Consider the following 24,356-nt stretch of genomic DNA (forward strand, 5'->3'; position numbering starts at 1 on the left):
AGGGAATGCACGCCGACGCCCATTCCTTAACAGATTTGCGAAGGCCTGGCCAAACAAATTTAGAGCTGACCAGTTTAACAGAGGCCCGGACCCCTGGATGAGAGAGAGCATGTACCGAGTCAAAAACTTGACGACGCCAGGAAGCGGGAACCACAGGGCGAGGGCGGCCGGTGGAAACGTCACAGACGAGGAGGGGACCACCGTCCTGCACGGGTCTGTCCTCCAGTATGAGGCCCGTCTGGGTGGATTTAAGCGCGAGGATGTCAGGGTCACCGCTCTGATCGGCAGCCATGGCGGAGTAGTCTATGCCGAGAAAGACGGGAGAAACCAGCGCACGGGACAAACAGTCAGCCACATGATTGGATTTACCAGCCACGTGCCGAATGTCCGTGGTAAACTCAGAAATGGCTGCCAACTGGCGCTGCTGGCGTGCACTCCATGGATCGGAAACCTTGGACATGGCAAACGTCAAGGGTTTGTGGTCCACGTATGCGGTAAAGTGACGACCCTCGAGAAAAAACCGGAAATGACGAGACGCCAGGTGGAGCGCCAGTAGCTCCCTGTCAAAAACGCTGTAATTGCGTTCGCTGTCACGTAGTGTACGGCTGAAAAAGGCGAGCGGTTGCCAGACACCCGAGATTCGCTGTTCCAGCACCGCACCCACCGCTATGTCCGACGCATCAGTGGTCAACGCAATCGGCGCTGAGGGGGATGGGTGGGCCAGAAGGGCAGCATTAGCTAACGCTGACTTAGCATCAGAAAACGCTTGGATGCTGTCCGGAAACCAGTCAACGGGGTCATTAGCTTTTTTACCCTTTAACGCCCCATAAAGGGGCTTCAGCAGATGTGCCGCTCTGGGGAGAAAACGGTTGTAAAAATTCACCATCCCCAAAAATTCCTGCAGTGCCTTAACAGTCGTGGGACGCGGAAATTCCGAAACAGCTCGGACTTTGTCAGGCAACGGAACCGCGCCCTCGGCGGAAACACGGTGCCCAAGGAAATCGAGAACGGGCAACCCAAACTGGCATTTAGACGGATTAATAATCAGTCCATGCTCCGCCAAACGCTGAAAAACCTGACGCAGATGGAACATGTGCTGCTCCTTCGAGCTGCTGGCCACCAGTATATCATCAAGATATACAAAAACAAAGGGCAGCCCGCGCAAGACCGAGTCCATCAACCGCTGGAAGGTTTGGGCGGCACCTTTCAGGCCAAACGGCATGCGCAGAAACTCGAAAAGGCCGAAAGGTGTAATTACGGCGGTTTTGGGGACATCCTCCGCGCGCACGGGAACCTGGTGATATCCCCGTACCAAATCGATCTTAGAAAAAACCGAGGTCCCCGCAAGATGGGCGGAAAAATCTTGGATGTGGGGAATGGGATAACGATCGTTCTCCGTGACATTATTAAGACGGCGGAAATCCCCACAAGGTCGCCACCGACCATCAGATTTAGGCACCATGTGTAACGGAGAAGCCCAGGCACTGTTCGAACGCTGCACGATGCCCAGACGCTCCATGGTGGCAAATTCTTCCCTAGCGACAGCCAGTTTGGCGGGGTCGAGGCGGCGCGCGCGCGCGAACACCGGGGGCCCTACTGTAGTTATGTAATGCTCTACCCCATGCTTCGTCACCGTGCTCGAGAAAGTGGGGACAGTGAGTGAGGGAAACTCAGAAAGCAAACACTGAAAAACGTCACCCGAATCTACTGAGTTAGCATGCACCACGGGCTGAGCACCCCGAGTCAAACAGGGTAATGAGGAAAAGGACACAGCATCAATTAAACGTCTGTTAGCCACATCAACCAGTAGTCCGTGAGCACAAAGAAAATCAGCGCCTATTATAGGCACAGAGCTAGCAGCAACAACAAAGTTCCACTGAAAGTCACGGTCGTGAAAGCAAACAGTCACCAACCTTTCACCGAAGGTTTTGATGGGAGAGCCATTAGCCGCTGTTAGCAATGGCCCGCAACCCTCAGCTAGCCTGTCCGAGCCAGCCGGGGGAAGAAGGCTCTTCTGTGAGCCGGAGTCCACCAGGAAACGCCTCCCCGAGCGTGAGTCCTCTAAGAAAAGCAGCCTTTCCTTGTTGCCAGCGGTCGCGGCTGCTACAGAGCGCTGACATGCCCGTTTCCCTGGGTCTGGAAACTGCAAGGCGGGAGGCAGCGCCGTGCCTTCGCTCCAAAACGCTGGTGATAAAAACAAAGCCCCTTTCCACGGTGCCGCCGTGCAGCGATTCCGGCCACAGTGGACGAGTCGGAGGGCCCGTGGAGCATCGGTGAGGGGGAGGGGGAAAACGCTGGTGGGTCCTGAATAACCGTCTGGACGCCGAAAGTCCTGGTAGCCAGGAGGATGCGATCCGCCTCTTCCGCAAGGGAGCGGTAATCCTTCGTGGCCAATAGCGGGGAGTTGGCAAGGCCAGCGCGCACTGGAGCCGGCAGCTGTCGAAGAAAGAGGTGGGTGAAGAGAAATCCTCCGTCCTCCGCGCCCAGCAAGGACAGCATGCTCTCCATGAGCTCGAGGGCGGTGCCGTCGCCCAGGCCCGCGATGGAAAGGAGTTTCTCGGCCCGCTCAGCATCAGAGAGGGAGTAACGCCGCAGCAGCAGCCCCTTGAGGGCGGCGTACTTGCCCTGGGCTGGGGGATCCCGGAGGAGAGTCATCACACGGCGGGTTGACAGCGGGTCAAGTGAGGCCACCACATGGTGGTATTTAGTGTCGTCGGCTGAAACTCCACGAAGAGCAAACTGAGCTTCTACGTGCATGAACCATGAAGGAGGATCGTGAAGCCAAAAATCCGGCAATTTAAGCGCCACAGCAAACGCAGCCATCGGCGGAGGTGAAGGTCCGGCGGCCGCCGATGCTTCCAGGCCAGAGCTGGCTTCGTCGTCGAGCCTTAGCATGTTCACTACAGGGGTCACCAATGTGGAGGTATGTAACAACGACAGGAGAGGTCTCAGTGTCTCACTCCAACAACTTTATTAACTGACAGAACTTCACATATAGTCAGCGCCAAAATCTCCACCCCCACACTTCCTTTCAACTTGTGTGTGAGTGGAGCCACCTGGTGGTCCGCCACAATATATTGTTTAGTATTAAGCTTTGCTTGTTCCATATTCAGTTTTTCAGCAAAACGTGTTTGAGTCCATAAGAAAAGATTCATTCTTGTATCTAGAGGAAGATTTTTTTTTTTCAATAAATATTAATGTTAGCCTACGACTTTGTTCCAGTTTAGAATTTTGGCCCACTGTGTATTTGAGTTTGACACCCCTGCTCTAGAGCATCGTCTACTAGGACACTATATGAGCACAAGTGGCGTGTGTTTGAAAGCTGGTGCTTAGAATCACAGGCCATCCCTTTTCAATGCTCTGTGGCTGTGATTCTGTCATTTCTTCAGGCCCTGATTGATAAGGGTAAAGCCTTCTCCACCATCAAGGTGTATTTGGCAGCAATTTCAGCCTGCCATATTGGTTTTGAGGGGAAGACTGTTGGCCAGCATCCCTTAATATGCCGTTTCATGAAGGGTGCACGGCGTAAATTGCCTACATCTAGGCCACTGGCTCCATCGTGGGACCTTCCCACAGTATTGGCTGCGCTCTCCTGTTGCCCATTTGAACCCCTGGAACAGGTTGAGTTAAAATTTCTGTCCTTGATGACAGCTCTATTAATTGCTTTAGCTTCAGCTAAGCATGTAGGAGAGATCCACGCTCTCTCAGTGCATCAGTCATGCATTCAGTTGTCCTCGGATAATACGAGGGTCAGTATGCGGCTAAACCTCGCCTTTATCCCAAAGGTTGTCGGCACATGTTCCCCTACAGATGTTCTGGCCTTTCACCCACCGCCTTTCTCCTCAGAGGAGCAACAGCGGCTGCATACCTTGTGTCCAGTCCGTGCACTGCGCATTTATATCGACAGAACCCAGAGTGTCGGACAAAGTGAAAAGCTATTCGTGTCCTGGGCTAATCCACATAAGGGAAAGCCTGTGTCTAAACAGCGCCTCTTCCATTGGATAGTAGGAGCGATTGCCCAGGTCTATACTAGCAGGGGTCTTCAGCCTCCTCACACATTTGCTAGGTTTTACAGGTTAGATGTAACAGCACCTAACCTAGCGCATTCAGTCCTCAGTGCAGGTTCTTCCCAGGTGGGAGCTTCTCCCCTGTGAAGTGCTGTTGGGAACAGTTGTCTTCTTAACAGGCATGTCTGGCAATCCAGCAGTCAGTATTCCTCCCATAGTGAGACACGAAACGAATGCTATGAAAGAGAACTTAAGGTTATGTATATAACCCCAGTTCTCTGAGTAGCATGAGTGAGTGTCTCACCAGACCGCTCTCCTTGCTATGGAAGCGAGGAAGAGGAAGAGGTGGGCTTGTTTTGAATGACATCTGACGCTATGTCAGCCTATTATATAGGGAGGCACTAGCCCCTTCTGATACGGGTGTCACTTAGCCAGCTTGTAAGGGCTGGCGTAATGGTATCTGAGCTTCTGATGAGGTCACGCAGGAGGCCTTCCCATAGTGAGACACTCACTCAGGCATGTTTCGGCTTTTCCACGTCCCACGTCGGTTAAAGCGCTGCAGGAGTTCTTGGGGGGTCTACAACCGCTTTCTCCCCAGAGCTGCGCACCTGCTGTGTTAATCAAGAGCTCTCATGTCGTCTGTGTTTACCTCTACAATATTATATTTAGATGTATTTAGATGGAAGCTAGCGAGCTAACTTCCTGCTAACTTCTAACTCAGTTAAATGTCATAAATTCCGTTTTCATGGATGCCTGGATGTTAAACTTAATTGATACACCTGGCAGAGCTGCCACACTGATCATTTTATTACAGATGAACAAATTTAGACAGTTTTTCAACTCTCAGTAATGCTGCAGTGATCATTTGACTTTTGCAGCGGAGTTTGCTAAGAATGCTAATAACATCAGACTCAAAGACCGGATAGTGCTGGTCTACCAAGTCGTAACCAGGTCACTAATAGACAACTTAATTGACACCATTGCTACACTATGAAAAACAAAACAGGTTAGCTGAACGAAAGCACTTATACTGCTAACAACCAATACACGTCATTGTCCCAGAATGCATTGCGTGCGAAAAAACATGGCCGCTCCCACGGCTCCAAAATAATTTTAAACAACAAAGATTTAATGAATAACAACAAAAAAATTGTAGTTATTCTTAAGTATGTTTTTATGTGGTGGAGATAATTTGTAACATATTTAGAGTAACTTGTCATAATAGTCGGGGTTCCCTTTAAGTGGACTCTTTCTATTTATATTTGTATTTCATAGCTTAAAAAGAGAGAAAATCATTCGGACACCATGTTGTTGAACAAAAGGACTATAATTTTTTGTCAAAAAGAATAGAAAGTCATATTACAGATACAACAATAACTGTTTTCTTTTTATTCGTTATCTTTATCTCATTCTCCCTTCCAGTCATGACTTTATTGGAGAATTCACCACAAGCTACAGAGAACTATCCCGAGGCCAAAGCCAGTTCAATGTCTATGAGGTAAAAAAAAATGAAAAGAAAAAAAAAGACAGAGTGCAACAAGAAGTACATTTCACTTCTCCAAAGCTCCAGAAGTTCATTTTCTCCAAAAACTATTTTTTGTTGATTGTGTCGATGGTATTAACAACACAGCTAGTTCCTTCAGTGTTATATATTATTCATGAAGTAATATTCCTTGTGTTATGAATTCCAGCCTTTATTTGAGGACAGTATTAAATCGCCACCTGTTCATATTAGCTTAGAAATATGAGGAAAGACTATATAATGTGTTCTGACTTGTTTGTTGAAAAGCTTGTTTCATGTTTCCTCTCTTATGGTCAAGGTGTTGAATCCTAAAAAGAAAGGCAAAAAGAAGAAATACATCAACTCAGGGACGGTAAGACTCGTCAGTGTGTCATGTCAACAGCTGTCACGTTTCATGGGGATGACTCATAGCAGGAGTGATTTATCAGTCCAGTAAATGTATAATGTTTGCTGTTAGCCTGTCTGTAACCTCCCTTGGTTCTCTTGATATTTTTTCTCATTTCCCTTTCACTTTCTCCCAATCTTCAAGGTGACCCTGCTGTCTTTCAAAGTGGAGTCAGAGTATACATTTGTCGACTTCATCAGAGGAGGGTAAGAACTCAGTCAGTCATGTTTCATTAGGGTAGAGTCGAACATACACAAATGATATTACTGGAAGGTAGTACAAAGGGTGCAATGTGTTATAAACTTTGACTAAAATGTTTACACTTTTCTTACATTCTGGTTTTCCAGTGAAAAAAATCAGCCCTCATTTGATTCTTGAGTCACAGTTTAGTGACTCTTCACAGCTTCTGTCTTTTATCCCCACTGCTCTATTTGTCGAACCTGACATTTAGTTTGCCACTGCACACAATGTTGTTCAGATAAATGATAACCAAGATAACAGATTTCACTAGGAAATGTCTGATTCTGATTGATGAGAACTTGAGTTGTCACTGAAGATGGCCTTGACTGATGTTATACTTTTTACTTACATCAGTTATTCTAAACAAAAAAGACACATTGAGTATCACGACAAGCTGGGCAGTCATGGCGTAATATGAACATTCGTCTTGTTCCAACATGACTGTATACAAAGCAAGATCCATAAAGACATGGATGAAGAACTGGGCCTGGAAGAGCTCTGCGCCTTTGGGATGAATCAGAGCAAAGTGGATTCAGGCCGTCTTGTCGGACCTCACAAATATGCTTCTGGAGAAATGGCCAAAAATTCCCATAAACCTCATGGAAAGCCTTCCCAGGAGACTTTTACTCAAGTTATACTCATATGTGTGTGAAGCCAGATGAGTGAATACTTTCAGCAATGTAGTGTATTTCTCATACTTTTACTTTATAAAACTAGGGGTAGAAAATGTTTTGGAACAAAAGAACATCAGTAATAATGCTGTGGTTATAAAACCATAACATGTAAATAACTAACCCCCAACATGCCAGAAAAATCCAATATAACTCATTAAACTGAAATGGCAATAAAGCAGAGGGCATGACACAAGAAAGTCAGCTATGCTATGCTCTCAGCACAACTTAAACACAGCAGTCGTAACTAAATCTAAAGCAAAAGCTTAAGAAAATACACAGTAATTCAAAGAAAGTGCTTCACCCCTGTACTTCTAGTTGGTTTACTGACAACCACAGATTGCATCATGCAGATCAGACAAGTGTAGCAGATGATGTCATATTGCATCAGCTCTAACTTTGACCAATATGAGCATGCTTTGAGTTGCATCAGCTGCATCAGGGTCACACTCTGAACGTTTGATTTGTTAACTACGTAACCTAATTAGCTGAAGTAACTAGCGTTTCACTCATAAATACTGTGTGATATTAATACAATAAATGTGTTACAGCAGTCAAGCAAATAGGCTGGAAGAAAAAACATTCCAAGGTAGTGCACTTTATTTGAACACTGATGTTTCTTAAACCATCAGTGAGGCATTTGCTGCTGCCTCACTGCTTTTGTTTTAGAGTTTTATATTGCTGAATTTGTTTTCTCATCATTCTGGACAGCTCATTTTTTAAAAATTGTTTTTGTTGTGAAATGTAAGCTACAGAAAGCTGAAGAATTCACTGGGCAAAAACAATACTACATACGTTAATAATTTGTAGATTTCAAATACTTTAGATGTCTTACAATTTCTAACCGGTGACCAGTACGTTTCTCGATCTGGCATGAAGAGCTGTAGATGTTCTTCCAATCTCAAAACGAAGTCCTGACCACTGTGACTGATATCAATGTGCTCAATCTCCCACCAGGACACAACTCAACTTCACTGTAGCCATAGACTTCACAGCATCCAATGGTAAGACAGTGTTTCATCTTAATGCATGCAGGAAATGTCCACACATCTGTTCAGTGAGATTTTTTTGCCCACAAAATAATTTGTTGTCGCTTTTTTACTTTAGTTAGACTCTTTTTGCCTTCTTTTGAAAAAATCAATTTCAGTGGCATTGACAAATAACTGCCACACAATTATTTGTCTGTCTTGGTGGTGGTCTATATGGAGACACTATTCGTGCTATTATGTTCCCAAATGTCTATCATGCTATCATCAACCATCAAACATATGCACAATATGTACTTCTGTGTAAACTGGAATATGTCCTAAAAATATCACAATGGACCAGCTGAAGAATATAGTGCACAAGCTGATTGTCCATTAAAAATGACCTTCACATTGAGAGTTGCTTTTTGATTAGCCACTTAAGAGCATTTTTAAAAAGCCTGAACACCAAGTCCCTGTTATTCTACAGAGGTGCCTGCAAAGAAACACAATGACAGTCACCTATCAGCCAGACAGGAAAAAACAAACTCCTAATTGCAAAGTCTTTAAGTTGAAAAATTCTCAAAGAAAGAAGCTCTGTTAACGAAATAATGAGAGATTAGCAATATTACACCTAATCTGGTTGTTCAAATACTTCATCAGTCCATCAGGCTAATGGGATTTACTAAACTGAGGCAGCCAGATTATTGTTGTATTGTAATTAGTGTTTACAAGACATGATTGATAGTGCTGATTGACAGCACAATTTGTCAGTTTTGGGCCAGGAGTTACCTCTGTGTTTGTAGGAATTTTATTTTTTTGCCCATGGCAGCGTGCTCGGTGCTCGCTCAGATTTCAAGTTTAATTTTCTGCTGTAGAAAGAAGTTTTCTTCCCACGCAGAGTGAACAGCAGACGCTGATGTTTTTGTCACTTATTACAGAATCAAACTCTAAGTAATGTCAGTATTTCCAAGCTTTAAACGCTGCACGTTCGTACTCTCTCCCGCTCTCCATAACATCCATCGTTGATCTACACACGTCTGTTGCTGCCACGGACGTCGCACGCTCGTACGTCATTGTCATGAGACACTCTCACCAACAAAATCATGGTTTAGTAACGCAGTAAGGCAGCGTGCTTATGGGAAAGTAACAGTAATCTAATTACTTTTTTGCAATAGTAATACTTGTTCTCGTTACTTGTAATCAAGTAATCAGATTACAGTAACGCGTTAACACATTACTGCCTATCTCTGCTCAGCACATTGCAAAGCATGGAGTGTAGGATGCTGCCACAGCATATGTTTCCTGCAGTTACAGATCACTGGCAGTATCTGGCAGTCTGATGCACTTGGCTGGGTTTGACAGGTGCCTGGAGAACGATACTTGCTCTTGCTCTGCATTGTACCAAGTGTAATCAATAATTACATATTCCCCTTTACATAATTCTATTATATAATCACCCCACATAATTATGGTGTGGGGTTGTTTTTCAGGAATAGATCTCACAGGCTTAGACAGAAGCTTAATGCTTCAGGGGATGGCCCCTTCCTCTTCCAACGTGGCTGTGCATCAGTGCACAAAGCAAGGTCCATAAAGTCATTAATGAGCAGGGTTGGTGCGGAAGAAAAACGTTGTTAACAAAAAGTTGTTATAGCTGCAAAAGGTGGGGTATTTTATAACGTTGTGACTACTGACAGGTAAGGTGAATAATACCGATTATCTTTTAGTCATGGCACCTGTTAGTGATTGGGATATATTAGGGAGCAAGTAAACATTTTGCTCTTAAATGTAGATGTGTTTATCAAAGAGGGTTTAGCGGCTAAAACAGGACAACACTGCTTAAAACCTTTCATGCTAGGTTGTGAGCCCACAAATTGAAAAGACCGCATTCAGACTTAAAGAACTGACATGTCAGACAGCAAAGAAACTACACAGATACGAATAAGGATGCTCTTTGAAATGTATTTTCTTTCCACGGCTCCATAATATCAATTCTACAAAACCACGTTTCTCAAAATTTAGTTGGTCTTTTTTTTGGAAAGCAAAAAACAAAAACAAAAACCAACTAATTCCAGTAGTTACACAACATAGTGGTTTCCTTCATCATGTCTGCATGTGTGTTTTTTGCAAGTCTAATAAATGTGTAATTGCTTTTCTTCATTCTCTGATAAGAACATTCTCACGCTAATTTTGCTGCATGCTGGTGGGGATTTCTCTCTTTCTAGGTAACCCGTCCCAGCCGACATCGTTGCACTATATGAGTCCATACCAAATGAATGCATATGCCATGGCCCTGAAGGCTGTGGGAGAAATTATCCAGGACTATGACAGTGACAAACTCTTCCCTGCGTATGGCTTTGGAGCTAAACTTCCCCCAGACGGCAAGATCTCCCACGCCTTTCCACTGGTGAGAGTCATGATTGAAACTGAGGGAGAGACTTTTTTAACTGTTCGTACTTGAAAATATTGACTTCATGGGCTATTTTTGTTAATGGTGGTGCAATTGTGAAAAGCGACCGCCTCTGTGCAGTAGTTAATCAATTTACTCTTGGTCAGTCAAATGAATGGTGTCATTAATGGTGAGCTGATGTAGCAGAAATCACAGTTAGGTCCATACATTTTTGGATTATTTGTACTTTTTTTTCTCAATTTTTTAACATTTCTTTTAGTCCTGCCACTGTACCCCACCACAGACAATAATAAAAATAAATCCAACAATCAAGATGTGATTGAAGTCCAAACTTTCAGATTAGGCATTCATTTAGGAATCACAGCTATTCCATCTGGTTCAGATTCACTGCCCATTTTCAAATACTCAAACATAACTGAGCAACTCATAAATAGCTTTAAAAAAAGCCTGTTCTCTCTTTATTCCACAAAAAATTTAGTAGATAAAAGATCTGGTTCCAAGTGCTGGACTTGGATTTAGTAGCTTTTCAATCAACCTCTCAATATGAGGTCCAAAGTTTTCTATTAGTCAACAATCTGGTACATTCTTAAAAAGAAGGAATGGAGGAAGGGCGCACTAGTGACTGCAGTTTGAGTTACAAAGAAGACTATTACAGAAGAAGCATTTAGTTTCCCTCGAGGAAACCATGTATATAACAACATAATGCACGAGTACATCCTTGTGAATGTACAGGCATGCACTTTGTACATACACTTGCACATGTCTGTAAACCACCCAATCAAATTGACTGCTTGTAAATCTAAGGTGGATATATAAGTTTTAACTCGTCTTGTTCACTATAGTTACTGTGAAACTCCAGTGTATGGATGCGTATATACTCTAGCTTTGAAAAACAAATGGGCATCACTTGATTAATGAAAATGTTTTCACTCAGCATTCCTTAAATAAACATATAGCAACACGATTAACGCTGACTTCTCTAGTCAAAGTGATGAGTGCTTTCATAATGTAATGGTTTATTCACTTGTCTCCCTGTGAAAGGACTCTAAAGCCAGGATGGTGCAGTCTGTGTTTTATCAAGATCGAAATGCATTGGAGCTATTTTTTATTGTCAACCTCGCAGGGATATTGTAATTAGACAAACAAGAAAATTCAAGTTACCAAAACGCTTGTCTAAATGAGTAAATCTGAGTAAAGCGAGTACCAACAGTTGAAAGCTGGGGAAAAACACAAATGTATCAAATCAAGTTCACTAAATGTTTTGTGTTTTCTGGGCATCTTCTTTTTTACATTGTGATGCACAAAAATGATAAAACAAACAACATGGACCATGCTCCAATAACCTGTGGAAATAATTGTACATTGCTGACTGGATGATGAAAATAACACAACTGTGAAACCTCTGAAAGCAGCAGGCTGACAGTGTTTATATAGCCACATTACTTATCTCAGATTTCAAACTTTGTTTACATCTTGATGGTCATATTTTACTACAAAATCATTTCATTAAAGAAGTGTGGGCACCTTAATGCATTTCATGAATGAAAAACAAAAGCCTGTTTTTCCTTCAAACATTCACATATCCTGTGGCACCAACAGACCTGCAGTGGAATGGTGAGACTTTAGTCAGTTTGTAATCTGATATTTCTAGTGATGTCAATGACAACAATATAATTTTTGGATCAGAAAATGGATATTTATTAACATATACTATATTTTACGCAGCTTATGAGTGGATCCAGAGGTTGCATGACATAAAGGAAAGGCTTTTTTTATACAGCAACTAAATAATAAATTAAGGTCTGTTGGCCTTTCTAACTTGGACACATGAAATATTGATATGTTATGTTAACCCATCTGCTGGTTAGACCACATAAACTCCAAGTATTTAGTTTGGTCTAAATGTTAAAACAGTTTACTCAGTCTGACACGTCTGTTCTCATTTTGCAGCGCTCTGCACTCTAAACTGTTGGAACACAAAGTAATCCCTTAGACTGCTTCACTACAGTTAGATGTCGACTTGCAATATTATGTGAATAGTTTTTTCTGTTTTCATGGAACAACAGAAACTTCAGTTAAACATCTGCTTTTTCCAAGTTCACCATATTCATAAAGCTTAAAAACAGGTGTGAAGTCAGATTAACTTTTTTATTTTTGGTTGACATGTGTCAGCTCTGACTCACACATTCAGCATTGTAGTCTTGCTTCCATTTCTACATGTGCATTGCTGTACAGTAGAATCACTGTGGAGATTGCTTGGGATGATGTAAACTGGCTGTTTTGATGCATTAGAGTACCAGCTCTAGTCTGAGCCCTTCCCAAATGACTGAGTTACTCCTTCTATTACTAACTGTGAGCCCAGACCTTATGGTCACCCATTGTAGGAGAAATTAAGATACGCCAGTATGGGAGAAATCTGTTCTCTCTTTCTAGTCCCTGTCAGGACTCTTGCTGCAGCATTTTGGATTAACTGAAGGCTTTTCGGGGAGTTTTTAGGACATCCTGATAATAACAAATTACACTGGTCCAGCCTTGAAGTAATAAATGTATGAACTAGTTTTTCAGCATCACTCTGAGAAAGGATATTTCTCATTTTAGAGATATTGCGCAAATGTAAACAGAATTGGTCCTAGCACTGAACCCTGTGGAACTCCATAATTAACCTTAATGTGTGAAGAAGACTCTCCATTACATGAACAAATTGGAGTCTGTTAGACAGATAAGATACAAACCACTGCAGCGCAGTACCTGTAATACCTGCAGCATGTTTATCTAAAATTTCCTCAGAAGTCAGTGTGCCATATGATTGCATTAGCAATAAATTTAATAACGCTCTATATTAACAGTTACACACTATATAGAACAACTTTATAGAATTATATTTATTCCCAGATGTTGGCAGCTATCAGTGAATAGTTTTCAGCTATTTTGAAACAAAAAAAAAGACACTTTTTATCAATAACAGCAAATGAACTGTACAACAGAAAATACAAATGCCATTTATGGTCTCCTCACAACAATGATAAGAAAAATAAACTGGGCCAATATGGCATGTTTGTTAATACAGAGATACACATGTTAATGTGATCTCTGGTCTCCCACTCAGAGACTCAGGTCTTCGAGTGTCCAGCATTCAGAGGCTACCTGAGGACTCATGTGAGAGAAAATCTGCTCACACAGATATTCGAGCCAAACACTGTCAATAAGGCCTCTGCAATGTTCTGAAGACAGTTAAACTTGTCAGGTAGTGATGTCCAGCAGGTGAACATGCAGCTCCATGAACACGCACAGCTGTGGATTCCAGCTGTGTTCGTAGTTCTGCAAACTTTGACCCCACAGAGTCGAGCTTTTCAGTTCAATCAGCTGCATGTCGATGTCCTCTGTGTCCAACCACTTAACAAATCCTGCTGCTCATTAAGGCTTTCTGGTTTGATCAGAAAATAAAACATTGGTCCAAACACCTGAAAGTCCTGAAAACACATTGTGAATTCTGTCTCGAGTCTACGGATGTATCCGTGTATTTCCACGGTGCTGATGCTGCGCTGAGCGGACAGCTCCTGAAGCTTTTGAAGTGTTGGAATGTGGAAATTTCAACATCGCTTGAAAAAACTGCCAGCTAGCAACGTCCCTCTCACCAGTAGGCAAAGTTATTTTTAGCCTATTACATGTTTAATCTGGTAGTTGGGGCTGTTAGCTAAGACACCGTCATTAAGAATTGGCACAACTATGCGAGCTGATTTGCGATGTGCACCGCTGGCCCATTTATTTTTTAACGCACCTCCTCAGATTAACTCACTGCGTGTCGTGCCCAGGGCTGGACTGGGACAACAAAACAGCCCGGGCATTTTGACTAGAGACTGGCCCCCCAGGTATTAAAGCCATAAAGCCTTTGAATGAAAAGAAATGCTGTGGTGACAGTGATGTACAGTCTTGTTGGTATATATGTATGATTTCTATACATTTTACATCAGATAAAAAGTTGGTTGTAACCTTCAGATAATTATTTAATAACAGCCAGACATTTTAAATGAGAATAAGAAAGTATTTCTTTGTGCCCCCCTTTCCCTGTTAATGCTCTACCTGGCCCCTGGCAAAACTTTGCTAGACCCGCCCCTGCACAGTTACCAGCTGTCAGCTACGTAAAAAAGGATCCTGGTGTTATTTGTCTCTCAGAAACAGTTCATAACTTCCCTTCAACTCATTCATGTCACCTAAAAGGTAAACCTGTTTCTCCATCACCTGTTCAGCTCTGATGATTCAGTAAGGACATCTCCTGGTTTCATCTTCATGTTTCCCTCTCACCAGATAACCAAACGATATCATGACCAGCAGCTTTTATGGCTGTGGCTCCAGCAAACATCAGCTGATACTAGAAATTAATATTAAATAAATTCTAACAACAGCTGATCAAGCTTAAACTGCTGTTGTTTTTTAGCGCGACATCTGCTGGTTTCCTCTTTCTGGTGCAAAGTGAGCGATAAACAAACAAGAGAGAAAAGCCGATCAGCTGATCACTGATCAGTTTCATGATTGAAGTAGCAACAGGAGAGGCAGGGGGAGAGAATGAGAGAAGAAGAGGCAGCTGTGCAGCAAAGACAGAATAACTCCAGCTTTGTGTCTTTTTTTCCATTCTAGCTGCGTTCCTTTTCAGCTCAATACGAAACACGTAATATTTTCTCTGAATACGAGACAATTCGTTTTTTTACGGGACGGTTGGCAACTCTACTAACTAACTCTTATAAATAAAGTTCACTATCAGTAACATCATAGCTGTAGAGAAACTCTGTCATGCTAGCTAGCACGCAGTACGAGTTACTGTAACTGACGGTAAAAAGTCAGCACAACGAAAATAAACTCCACCTAAACTTGGTTTATATCTGACCCAGATAGACTGCAGGTCATAACTTCTTACCTGAAGTTCAGTTCACCTGACACTCAGACCGGCGGCTGCCTCGGGTCTCTCCTCTCCTGCCTCCCCTTTCCCTCATCCACCTGCTGGCCAGCAGCTAAACATCGGCCAGCATCTGGCCAATCCACCACCTTTCATTGTTTATACTGTCAGAGAAAAACAAAAATAAAAAAACAAACACCATCGGCCCATACCCGGTATGTCCGATGGCCAGTCCCGCTATGGTCGTGCATCAGTTAACCCTTTGCGTGCCAGCTGTGGCACATGTGCCCAGGGTCGCTGACCCCTGTTCTAATCGCTCTAATAGGATATTATGGTCGAAAGTATCGAACGCAGCACTGAGGTCTAGCAGGACAAGCACAGAGATGAGTCCACTGTCAGAGGCCATAAGAAGATCATTTGTAACCTTCACTAAAGCTGTTTCTGTGATGAGCTCTGAAACCTGACTGAAACTCTTCAAATAAGCCATTCCTCTGCAGATGATCTGTTAGCTGTTTGACAACTACTCTTTCAAGGATGTTTGATATAAAGGAAGGTTGGAGATTGGCCTATAATTAGCTAAGACTGCTGGGTCTAGAGATGCTTTTTGAGTAAAGGTTTAACTACAGCCAGCTTGAAGGCCTGTGGTACATAGGCAATTGTCTGTGAAGGTTCTCGATCATACAGGCCATCTTCACCCAAAACCTTGGCTGATTGTGACCTACAGCCGTTTTCACACCTTGGCTCGTGTGATTAGGTAGAGGATCAATATGGGGTCCATGTCCCTCTTGGGGGACACTCCCATAGGGCTTAAATCTGGGACTCTCCACCATTTGACATTAGAACTGAAGAAGTTTCTCGGATGAGACGTGAAATGTCTTCAAGCTGCTTAAAGAAGTCCAGACGCTTTTCTTTCTGAGCTCCTTAGACTATATAGCCGATTATTAGAGAAAGGTTGATCATATTTGATATTGAAGCATTAATTAATGGCAGGACTTCTTTGAGCAGTTTTAGATAATATTACATCTGCGAGATAATTATGATAAATTTTTTCTCTAATGGTTGAAATTTTATTGGTGAAGAAGTCCATGAAGTCATTACTAGTTAACGTTAAAGGGATGGTTGGCTCACAAGAGCTCTGACTGTTTGTCAGCCTGGCTACAGTGCTGAAGAGAAACCTGGGGTTGTTCTTATTTTCTTCAATCAGTGATGAATAGTAAGATGTTCTGGCTTTGTGGAGGGCTTTCTTATAAAGCAGCAAACTATTTCTCCAGGCTAAATGATGATCCTCTAAATTTGTGACACGCCATTTCCTCTCCAGCTTACGAGTCATCTGCTTTAGGCTACGTGTTTGAGAATTATACCACGGAGTCAGGTACTTCTGATTAGAGACCTTAGTTTTCACAGGAGCTACAGTATCCAGAGTCGTACGGATTATATTCTTAAACTTAGTTACAGCGCTTTAAGAAAGACATCTACTGTGATAAAGTCTACTCTCCACCGCTGTGTAATCAATTATTGTAAATGTAAATGTTATCAGGAAATGATCAGACAGGACAGGGTTTTCAGGAAACACTGTTAAATGTTCAGTTTCTATGCCATATGTTAAAACAAGATCTAGAGTGTGATTAAAGTGGTGGGTGGGTTCTTTTACATTTTGAGAGAAGCCAATTGAGTCTAATAACAGATTAAATGCCATGTTGAGGCTGTCATTTTTAGCATCTACATGGATGTTAAAATCACCCACAATAATTATTTTATCTGAGCTCAGAACTAAATTAGATAAAAAGTCTGAGAAATCAGACAGAAACTCTGTGTAAGGCCCAGGTGGATGATAGATGATAACAAGTAAGACTGGTTTCTGAGTTTTACAGCTGGGGTGGACGAGGCTAAGCATCAGGCTTTCAAATGAATTAAAAGTCTGTCTTGGTCTTTGGTTGATTGAAAGGCTGGTGTGAAAAATTGCTGCCACACCGCCCCACACAGATTTCTGGTAGTTAGAATGACTCGGGGGTAGGGATGGGTACCGGTGTCCGGTGCCATGTTCTGACATAAACGGTAGTAACCAGACCGAAAAGCAGCGCACATTTCGGTGCTTTATTTCGGTGCTTTTTTTTCCTGAGCTGTGATACACTTCTAGCCAATCATTTTACGTTTCTGAGGATAGTAGGCGGGGCCAGGTACGTACGTTCAGTTAGAGCAGAGCTACAGATTAAAAATGCCCAAGGCAAAGCGGTCAAAGTCTGGCTGTACTTCACAGCAAAAGATGCAAACTCAGCAGCAACAAGTGCTTTAAGCTGATACTGTGATACTGTCAAAGGAGGTAACACCTCAAATCCGATGAAACACCTGGCGACGCATAGCGTTTTTTTTAAAAGCCGAGAAATGCGCCGTATTTGATAGCTTGCTGCGAGACCTCACACCGAGCACATCTACTGCGGGTGTGGTGCCTGTTATCTGACCCGGAGTTAGCAACATCCCCCAAAAACCCGAAGAGGAGAGTCCTGGCCCCTAGCCCTGCCAGTGTAGCAGAAATGATGAGGATGATGATGCAGCAGCAGCCGTTCTTCTCTGCGTGAGTAGCTTAATGTTGTTCGTGTGTAATTTACGTTGAGTAGGCTAACCACGTTATTACATTAATGCATGTAAGGTGAACTAGCAAACATCATCATGGCTACATGCGGCTGTCCTCTTGTTTGATGGCAGATACTCCCTTCACCCTGGCCAAAAAGGCTAAAATGACCAAAGAAAAAGTGAAAAACAGTTAAACATGAGAGGTTTTTGGACAAAGTTTGCGTTTTTTCCATTGTTTAAGCACTGCTTCCAGCCAAGAGTGATGCCATATATGCCCCATAGCTGCAGAAAAGGCTAACATTGTTATCTTTTTACAAAAAAACAGCTGAACATGAGAGGTTTTAGGACCAATTTTGTGTTCTCCATTCTTTAAGCACCGGCAGCGTTTCAAAAGTACCGGTTTGGCACCAGTATCGGACAAAACCTAAACGATACCCATCCCTACTCGGGGGTGTTGATTCATTTAAACTAAGATAATCTTCCTGCTGCAACCAGGTTTCTGTAAGGCAGAGTAAATTGATTTGTTGATCAATTATTAAGTCATGTACTAACAGAGACTTGGAGGAGAGAGACCTAATGTTTAATAATCCACATTTCACTGTTTTATTCTGCGGTGCAGATGTGGATACTGTATTGTTCTGTCTTTGGGATTTTTTTATGTTTAAATCATTTTTTGCTGGTTTTTAGTTTGTTTTTTGTCTGTTTGGGAGCTGACACAGTCTCTATGGGGATGGTGTTTTGGGAGAAAACAGGAGGAGTTAAGCTGCAGAGAGGCGTGTAAGACTGCAACTCAGCTTCCTGGTCCCAACTCTGGATAGTCAAGTTTTAGGGGCTTTAATAAATTTAGGCAGGTTTCTAGAAATGAGAGCTGCTCCATCCAAAGTGGGATGGATGCCGTCTCTCCTAACAAGACCAGGTTTCCCCCAGAAGGTTACCCAATTATCTATAAAGCCCACATTGTAGGGAGCTAATTACTGACACTTGTTTCTGTGATTTTGTACTTCTTGTCACTAAACATAATAGTGATCTATGGTCACTACTTGTCACGGCCATAGACTGACCAGTAAATTAAGAGCTTCAGCTGTCATTTTACCATAACATTATAATACAGCATCATCTTTACTGTAGATCCCGTGCCACTTTCTTTCCATCTCATGCTCAACTTTTCCTTAGCTAATGAACAACAGCCAGAGAAAGCTGAACTTCTCCTGAGGCAGTGAGTCATCCCAACCCGGAGTGGGTACTCCATTCCTTTTTGACTGAAAATCATGATGTCAGACTCAGAGGGGCAAATTCTCATTCCAGCCATTCACTCTAATACTGCTAGTTGGTGATCATTCTCAATGACGCTAAGATCATTCAAAAACCAAATATGTGATGTCTTTGTGATAGTTACAACAAACTAAGATATCTCTGATTAAGAAACTAAATTGCAGTTTAAACTGAAACTTCTGATTCAACAAAATGAGGGGCACACAGCCAGTGTCGAGAGTAATCATAAGTGTGTTTGATTTTGTGAGCTGTCAAATCGGCACGCTTTCTAAAGTCTGGATCCACGCTGCCAGCTCAGGATATCCAGAGGACATTTCATGAAGTTATTTATCATCATTTATAATCATGGATTAACGGTTCTAATTAGCATTCAAATTAACATTTAAATGAGTAAGATAATGTACCTGGTGAGCTCAAATTATCCCTCACAATGCATGAAACATCATGCAGCAATATAATCTGGAACAACTTGTTCAGTCAATGGAAAGAGGGCTTGTATAATTCTCCAGTTATAAACATTGTGGAGTAGTCTTGTGAAGCTGATGACTGAAGCAGAGAGAAGGAACAAAAGGTAGGAGGGTAAAAAACACAGTGAATCACGCTGAGAGAAAAGTTCATGTGTTTGATGGTTTGGGACTGATGGAAAAATAATAGCGTAAACAGACAGGCAGCTACAGTGAATGACATTTTACAGAAGGACAGCTTAGCTCAGCATTGTCCACCAACAGGATGGCAATGCTAACAGTGTGAAAGCAGAGAAAGGAAAAAACAATCACGTGTGCTGTGATTCCAGAAAGTGGTCTCCTAGTTTAGAAGAAATTCAGAGCAAAGTGGGTAGGAAGTAAACACGGAAAAGGAGTCTTTTTGTTGTTCTAAGGCTGCAGGCAAAGATTAGTAGGAGGGTTTAAGAAAACCGTATTATTACCAGATCTTTTTATATGGGAGTAAACATCCCAATGACATGCCTCAGGTCTTTCATTAGTGCACTGGAAATATTTCTTACTCGAGTTTTTTCTGACCTGAAACTGTCAAGTTTTGTCAAGTCCCAAGATCCCCTTGGCTCTCTCCCAGTCAGAAATCAGAGGTGTGCGAGTGAGTGTCAGCACACTTTGCATAACTTTCTCTCATTTCCACGTGAGCAGCCATTCAATCAGCTTTCCCAATTAGAGTTCACCTCAGCGTGACAAATCCCAGACCCACGCCACACTGAGGCAACTATTGTCAACTGCAAAGTGTTAGCATTTGGTCTTATAAAAGACGACTTATGTAGGACAGATCATTGGGTCAGTTACTGAACAGCAAGTCAATGGGATTTTTTTTTTTTTTTACATTTTTTAAACTGACTAAATGCCCATATTTGGTTATTTAAAGTGCAACCAATGAGGACAATCTGAAACTTTGAGCAGGGACCCCGGTGTCTTTCACAAGGACACTGCTTCAGGGCTCAGACCATCAAGCCCAAGCTAATGGCCAAAATGAAAGAGCATTACAGTAAACCCAAAATATAGCAAACTAAGTAACACCGGGTTCTGATGTAGAACAATTGTCTGTATTAAAGTCATTTAATTTATAGATATAAATTGAAATTTCATTAAATAATTTAAAAGAAATCATTTAAAAATAACCCAACTTGGGATAAATAAAGTATTTCTTGTTCTTATCAGTATGAGCTATAGCTATAATGGACCTCATAGTGGTCCTTTACCCACTGTCAGCCTGCCAGTTTTCTTACCTGCATGATCCCATATCTAGAAACAAGCTGTTTATTGTTGAAAGGCTTAATAATAGTAATGTACTTAATACTAGTTTTATAGCTAATCTGTTTCCAGTGTTAAATGTTGTGTCTTTGAGTTGGATCCATTATGTTATTGGATCATAATCACTGACTCACTAATATGTACATAAATTTAATGTTGCAGCCGGAGATGATTTAAATGTCTTTTATTCTGCTGGATATCTTTAGCTATAGTAATAAAGTATCATATGTTAGTAGATTTATGTTAAAATCTGCAAAATAACAAATATAATATGAACCGTCCCAGACAAAATGCAGTGGAGTCAGAGTTAAAACTATAATAAAAAGTTATGTTAGAGCTTAATTAACACAATCTAAGAAACAGTTTTACTTCCTTTAAATAAAACTATATTATTAAACAGAAACTTCAGTCTCAGTGGAAATAATTAAAAAGTATAGTCTTGGGGACAGATAGCAGAAGGCCTCAGAGCTTTGGAAAGAAAGAGATGATTAGCTGTAAGTAACTACTACATCAGGTCACTGCAAAGGAAATGTCAGCATTTCAATAATGTGCCACTAACACTCGAGTATCTACAAATGCTGAATGAGGATAAAATGAGGCGACATACAGTCTGAATGACTGCAGTTTTTTTATACTAACTGGATAGAGGTCTGTATTCATGTTGGATAATTCCACTCTATTCGGCTTAGGAAGTTTCCCTGCAATGTCAATATGAATAATATTATAAAAGGAGAATTTCAGCAACAACAGAGCACCAAGGACCTGCATTGGTAAACAAACACTTAAAATGCACCAGAATAAAATCATAATACAAATTCAGTGTGTAGCAGGAAAGCAAAACATATTCTTGTATTCATTAATCACCTCGTGAATTATTCCTAGTAACTAATAACTTTCTTACTTTATATACCTCTTGCATGTCCTCTGAGGACAGGAACCTTGCAGGGTGCAGCACGAGCAAAGGTTGAAGCACAGAATACGCAACTCCCACAATAGAAAATCTGGAGGCTAAACTTGAACAGAACACAGTTCACATAGAATCTGCCATTCATCACAGGGTCAGTAAGTCCGTTTGTGAAGGTGGGATCATAATAATATTCTGACCAAGGAGAATTTGTTTTAGACAGGAGTAGAGATCAGGAAGAGGTTGATTAATTTTACTGGGTTAAAATGTTTGTGTGAATAAATGTGAGGTGCACAGTGATGAACTGAGAATTTACAAAAGTAAAAGTAATACAAAGGAACAAAAGCAAAACTGAGGAGACGTTTTCTCTATGATGTGTGTGTGTGTGTGTGTGTGTGTGTGTGTGTGTGTGTGTGTGTGTGTGTGTGTGTGTATTGATTATTGGTTGCTTCTCAAGCTATAGTGTATGGTGAATAATAGCTATGTACATCAGCAGTATGTAAACAAAGATAATTAGCTTTTGAGGAGACCATACAGATGAAATTGCCAGTCAAACCAGTAGAAAAATATTCTACTTTATCCCCTTGGGGTTAGAGTGCTATAAAATTTAAATATAAGGACGTAAAGGTAAGTCATTGAATGTTGGCGTCAGTATGAATGTTCCCTCACAAAGTGAATTTTCTTCTCTGCAGAACTTTAACTCCGAGAACCCAAACTGTGTTGGCATTGAAGGTGTACTAGAGGCTTACTTTCAGAGCCTGCGAACTGTTCAGCTGTATGGTCCAACCAACTTTGCTCCTGTCATCAACCAAGTGGCTCGGTGAGAGACAAAGCTTTACTCACACACATTCTCTCATTGTAAGACAGAAATATCTTCTCATGCAGGAATACTTTTTACATTCAAACTCACCCAAAGGGCCCATAATAACTTCATATTCAAGTCAATTAAGTTTTATTTATAGCCAAGTTACAACAGTCACCTCGAGGCACTTTACACGAGTATATATATCTTAGTAAGGCAAAGATCCTACAATAACAGAGAGAAAACCCCAACAATCAACACTCTATAGTCAACTGTTAGGGGTATTATAACTAAGTGGACACGATTGGAAATGACACAAATTCAGCCATGAAGTGGAAGGCCACACAGCGGGGGTCAGTGGATGCTGAGGCGCTAACTTCCTGCAGAGCCAATCGGTACAGACCTCTAAACTTCATGTGTCTCCATGGAATCGAGCAGCCAAGCAGCTTCATTTGGGCCTTACATCACCATGGGCAATGAGAAGTGTCAGATGCAGTGGTGTTAAGCACACCGCCACTGGACTCTAGAGCAGTGGAGATGTGTTCTACGGAGTGATCAATCACGCTTTTCTGTGTGGCAATCCGAAGGTATCAGCTGCATGCTAGTTTTGCTAAGTTTTCATGCTTTGTGGTTAAGACTTCTCAGCCTGCTCAGTGGATTAACTGTAGTTCTGCCTATTGTAGATCCCTCACTCTGGTCTCCAGCCTGCTGACCACAGGGGAAGGACACATCTTTCTGTTGCCTGTTGTCACTGCTCAAATATTTATTTACAATTAAAGTTCTTTTAATTGTAGTTTGATAAGTTTATATATTAGCTTATTTACAAATCATAATAGTTTTCATAAAGAGACAAGAACAATGTTATAGAGCTTTTTCTGACAGGTACTTGGATCTGTGATAAACAACAACCCAAATGCTGATTATCAACTACATCCTATACTTATATACTTGTATGTACATTCTATAATAATGAACTTTTACTGAAGTAAAAACAAATAAACAAATGTTTTGAATTAAAATAAACTCTATATAAATGTTTAGTCATTAAAGTGTACAGCACAGCTGGAACTAATTCACTATAATTAAAATCGAACCATAATTTATTAGTTAACTTATATTTTAAATTTTGCCTTATAGGGTTAGAGATTTAAATGGAGTTCATGGTGAAATATTTGCCTTTGTATAGTTTATCTTTTGATGAATAAATTAAAAAAAATAGCTTTTAAAGAGTGAAAGATTTGTGCAACACGTAACTTGTTTACCAATTCAATTATAGCTGTAATTTCTACGGCTCATTGATGGATGTACCGATTTATCACCGGCTTCACTTTTATACAAAAAAAATCTTAAAAGCTGAAGGATTCTGAGGCCCCTTTTGAAGCATTTCCATCCACTCATGGTACGTGCAGTTACATGTGTTTGTCTCTGAGCAACAGACTAAGCAACTTTATGCTGGCAGGTTTAAATGTCTGTATTTTGACTAAAGTTATAATTGCTAGATCCCGATGCACACTTCCATTCCTGATCCCCATTATGCTTTTCTCTCTTTTTTGAGAAATAAATAGTTGTTTCTTATTATCAGTGGAAGAGCTTCCAATATGGACATTTAGAATCTTTATAGAGGGTTTTTACGTCCACATGAGAGATAACTGAAATAAGTGAAAACAGATTAGGACTCGCATTAGGACACAGATGACACCAGGAGTATTGGGACTTGTCAGACTTAGTGAGCCGTGATGAATCGATTTCATCAGGAGTGCCTGAGTGGATAATATAATTTGAGGAAAGAGGTTTTGCTCATTTGGATTTTTTCCATTGTATCTTAATAACTGGCTACATTAATAAACTCCACACAGTAGTTACATTAATTTAATTTATTCGTGCGTATTTTGTGAAACTCAAATAAATTTTTCTCCTTTTGATGCCTAAACGTAACTGTAAGAAAGTGAAACTGAAAAG

At 41.5% G+C, this 24,356-nt stretch overlaps 1 protein-coding gene across 2 annotated transcripts in view; it reads left to right on the forward strand.

Moving 5' to 3' along the window:
* LOC146573610 (copine-9-like) overlaps positions 1–24,356 on the forward strand; it is a 204,125-nt gene that overhangs the window by 150,619 nt on the left and 29,150 nt on the right. For both annotated transcript variants that reach the window (XM_085272862.1, XM_085272863.1), the window contains 6 exons: positions 5,430–5,505; positions 5,828–5,881; positions 6,059–6,120; positions 7,783–7,829; positions 10,016–10,197; positions 22,288–22,415. In XM_085272862.1, coding sequence (XP_085128988.1) covers positions 5,430–5,505; positions 5,828–5,881; positions 6,059–6,120; positions 7,783–7,829; positions 10,016–10,197; positions 22,288–22,415 — 549 coding nt within the window. The remainder of the gene's footprint in view (positions 1–5,429; positions 5,506–5,827; positions 5,882–6,058; positions 6,121–7,782; positions 7,830–10,015; positions 10,198–22,287; positions 22,416–24,356) is intronic.

This window comes from Mchenga conophoros, linkage group LG5, assembly GCF_057382185.1.
Source record: "Mchenga conophoros isolate Kocher_MC1m ecotype Shallow Benthic linkage group LG5, M_conophoros_male_GT1.1, whole genome shotgun sequence".
NCBI classification, from domain to species: domain Eukaryota; kingdom Metazoa; phylum Chordata; class Actinopteri; order Cichliformes; family Cichlidae; genus Mchenga; species Mchenga conophoros.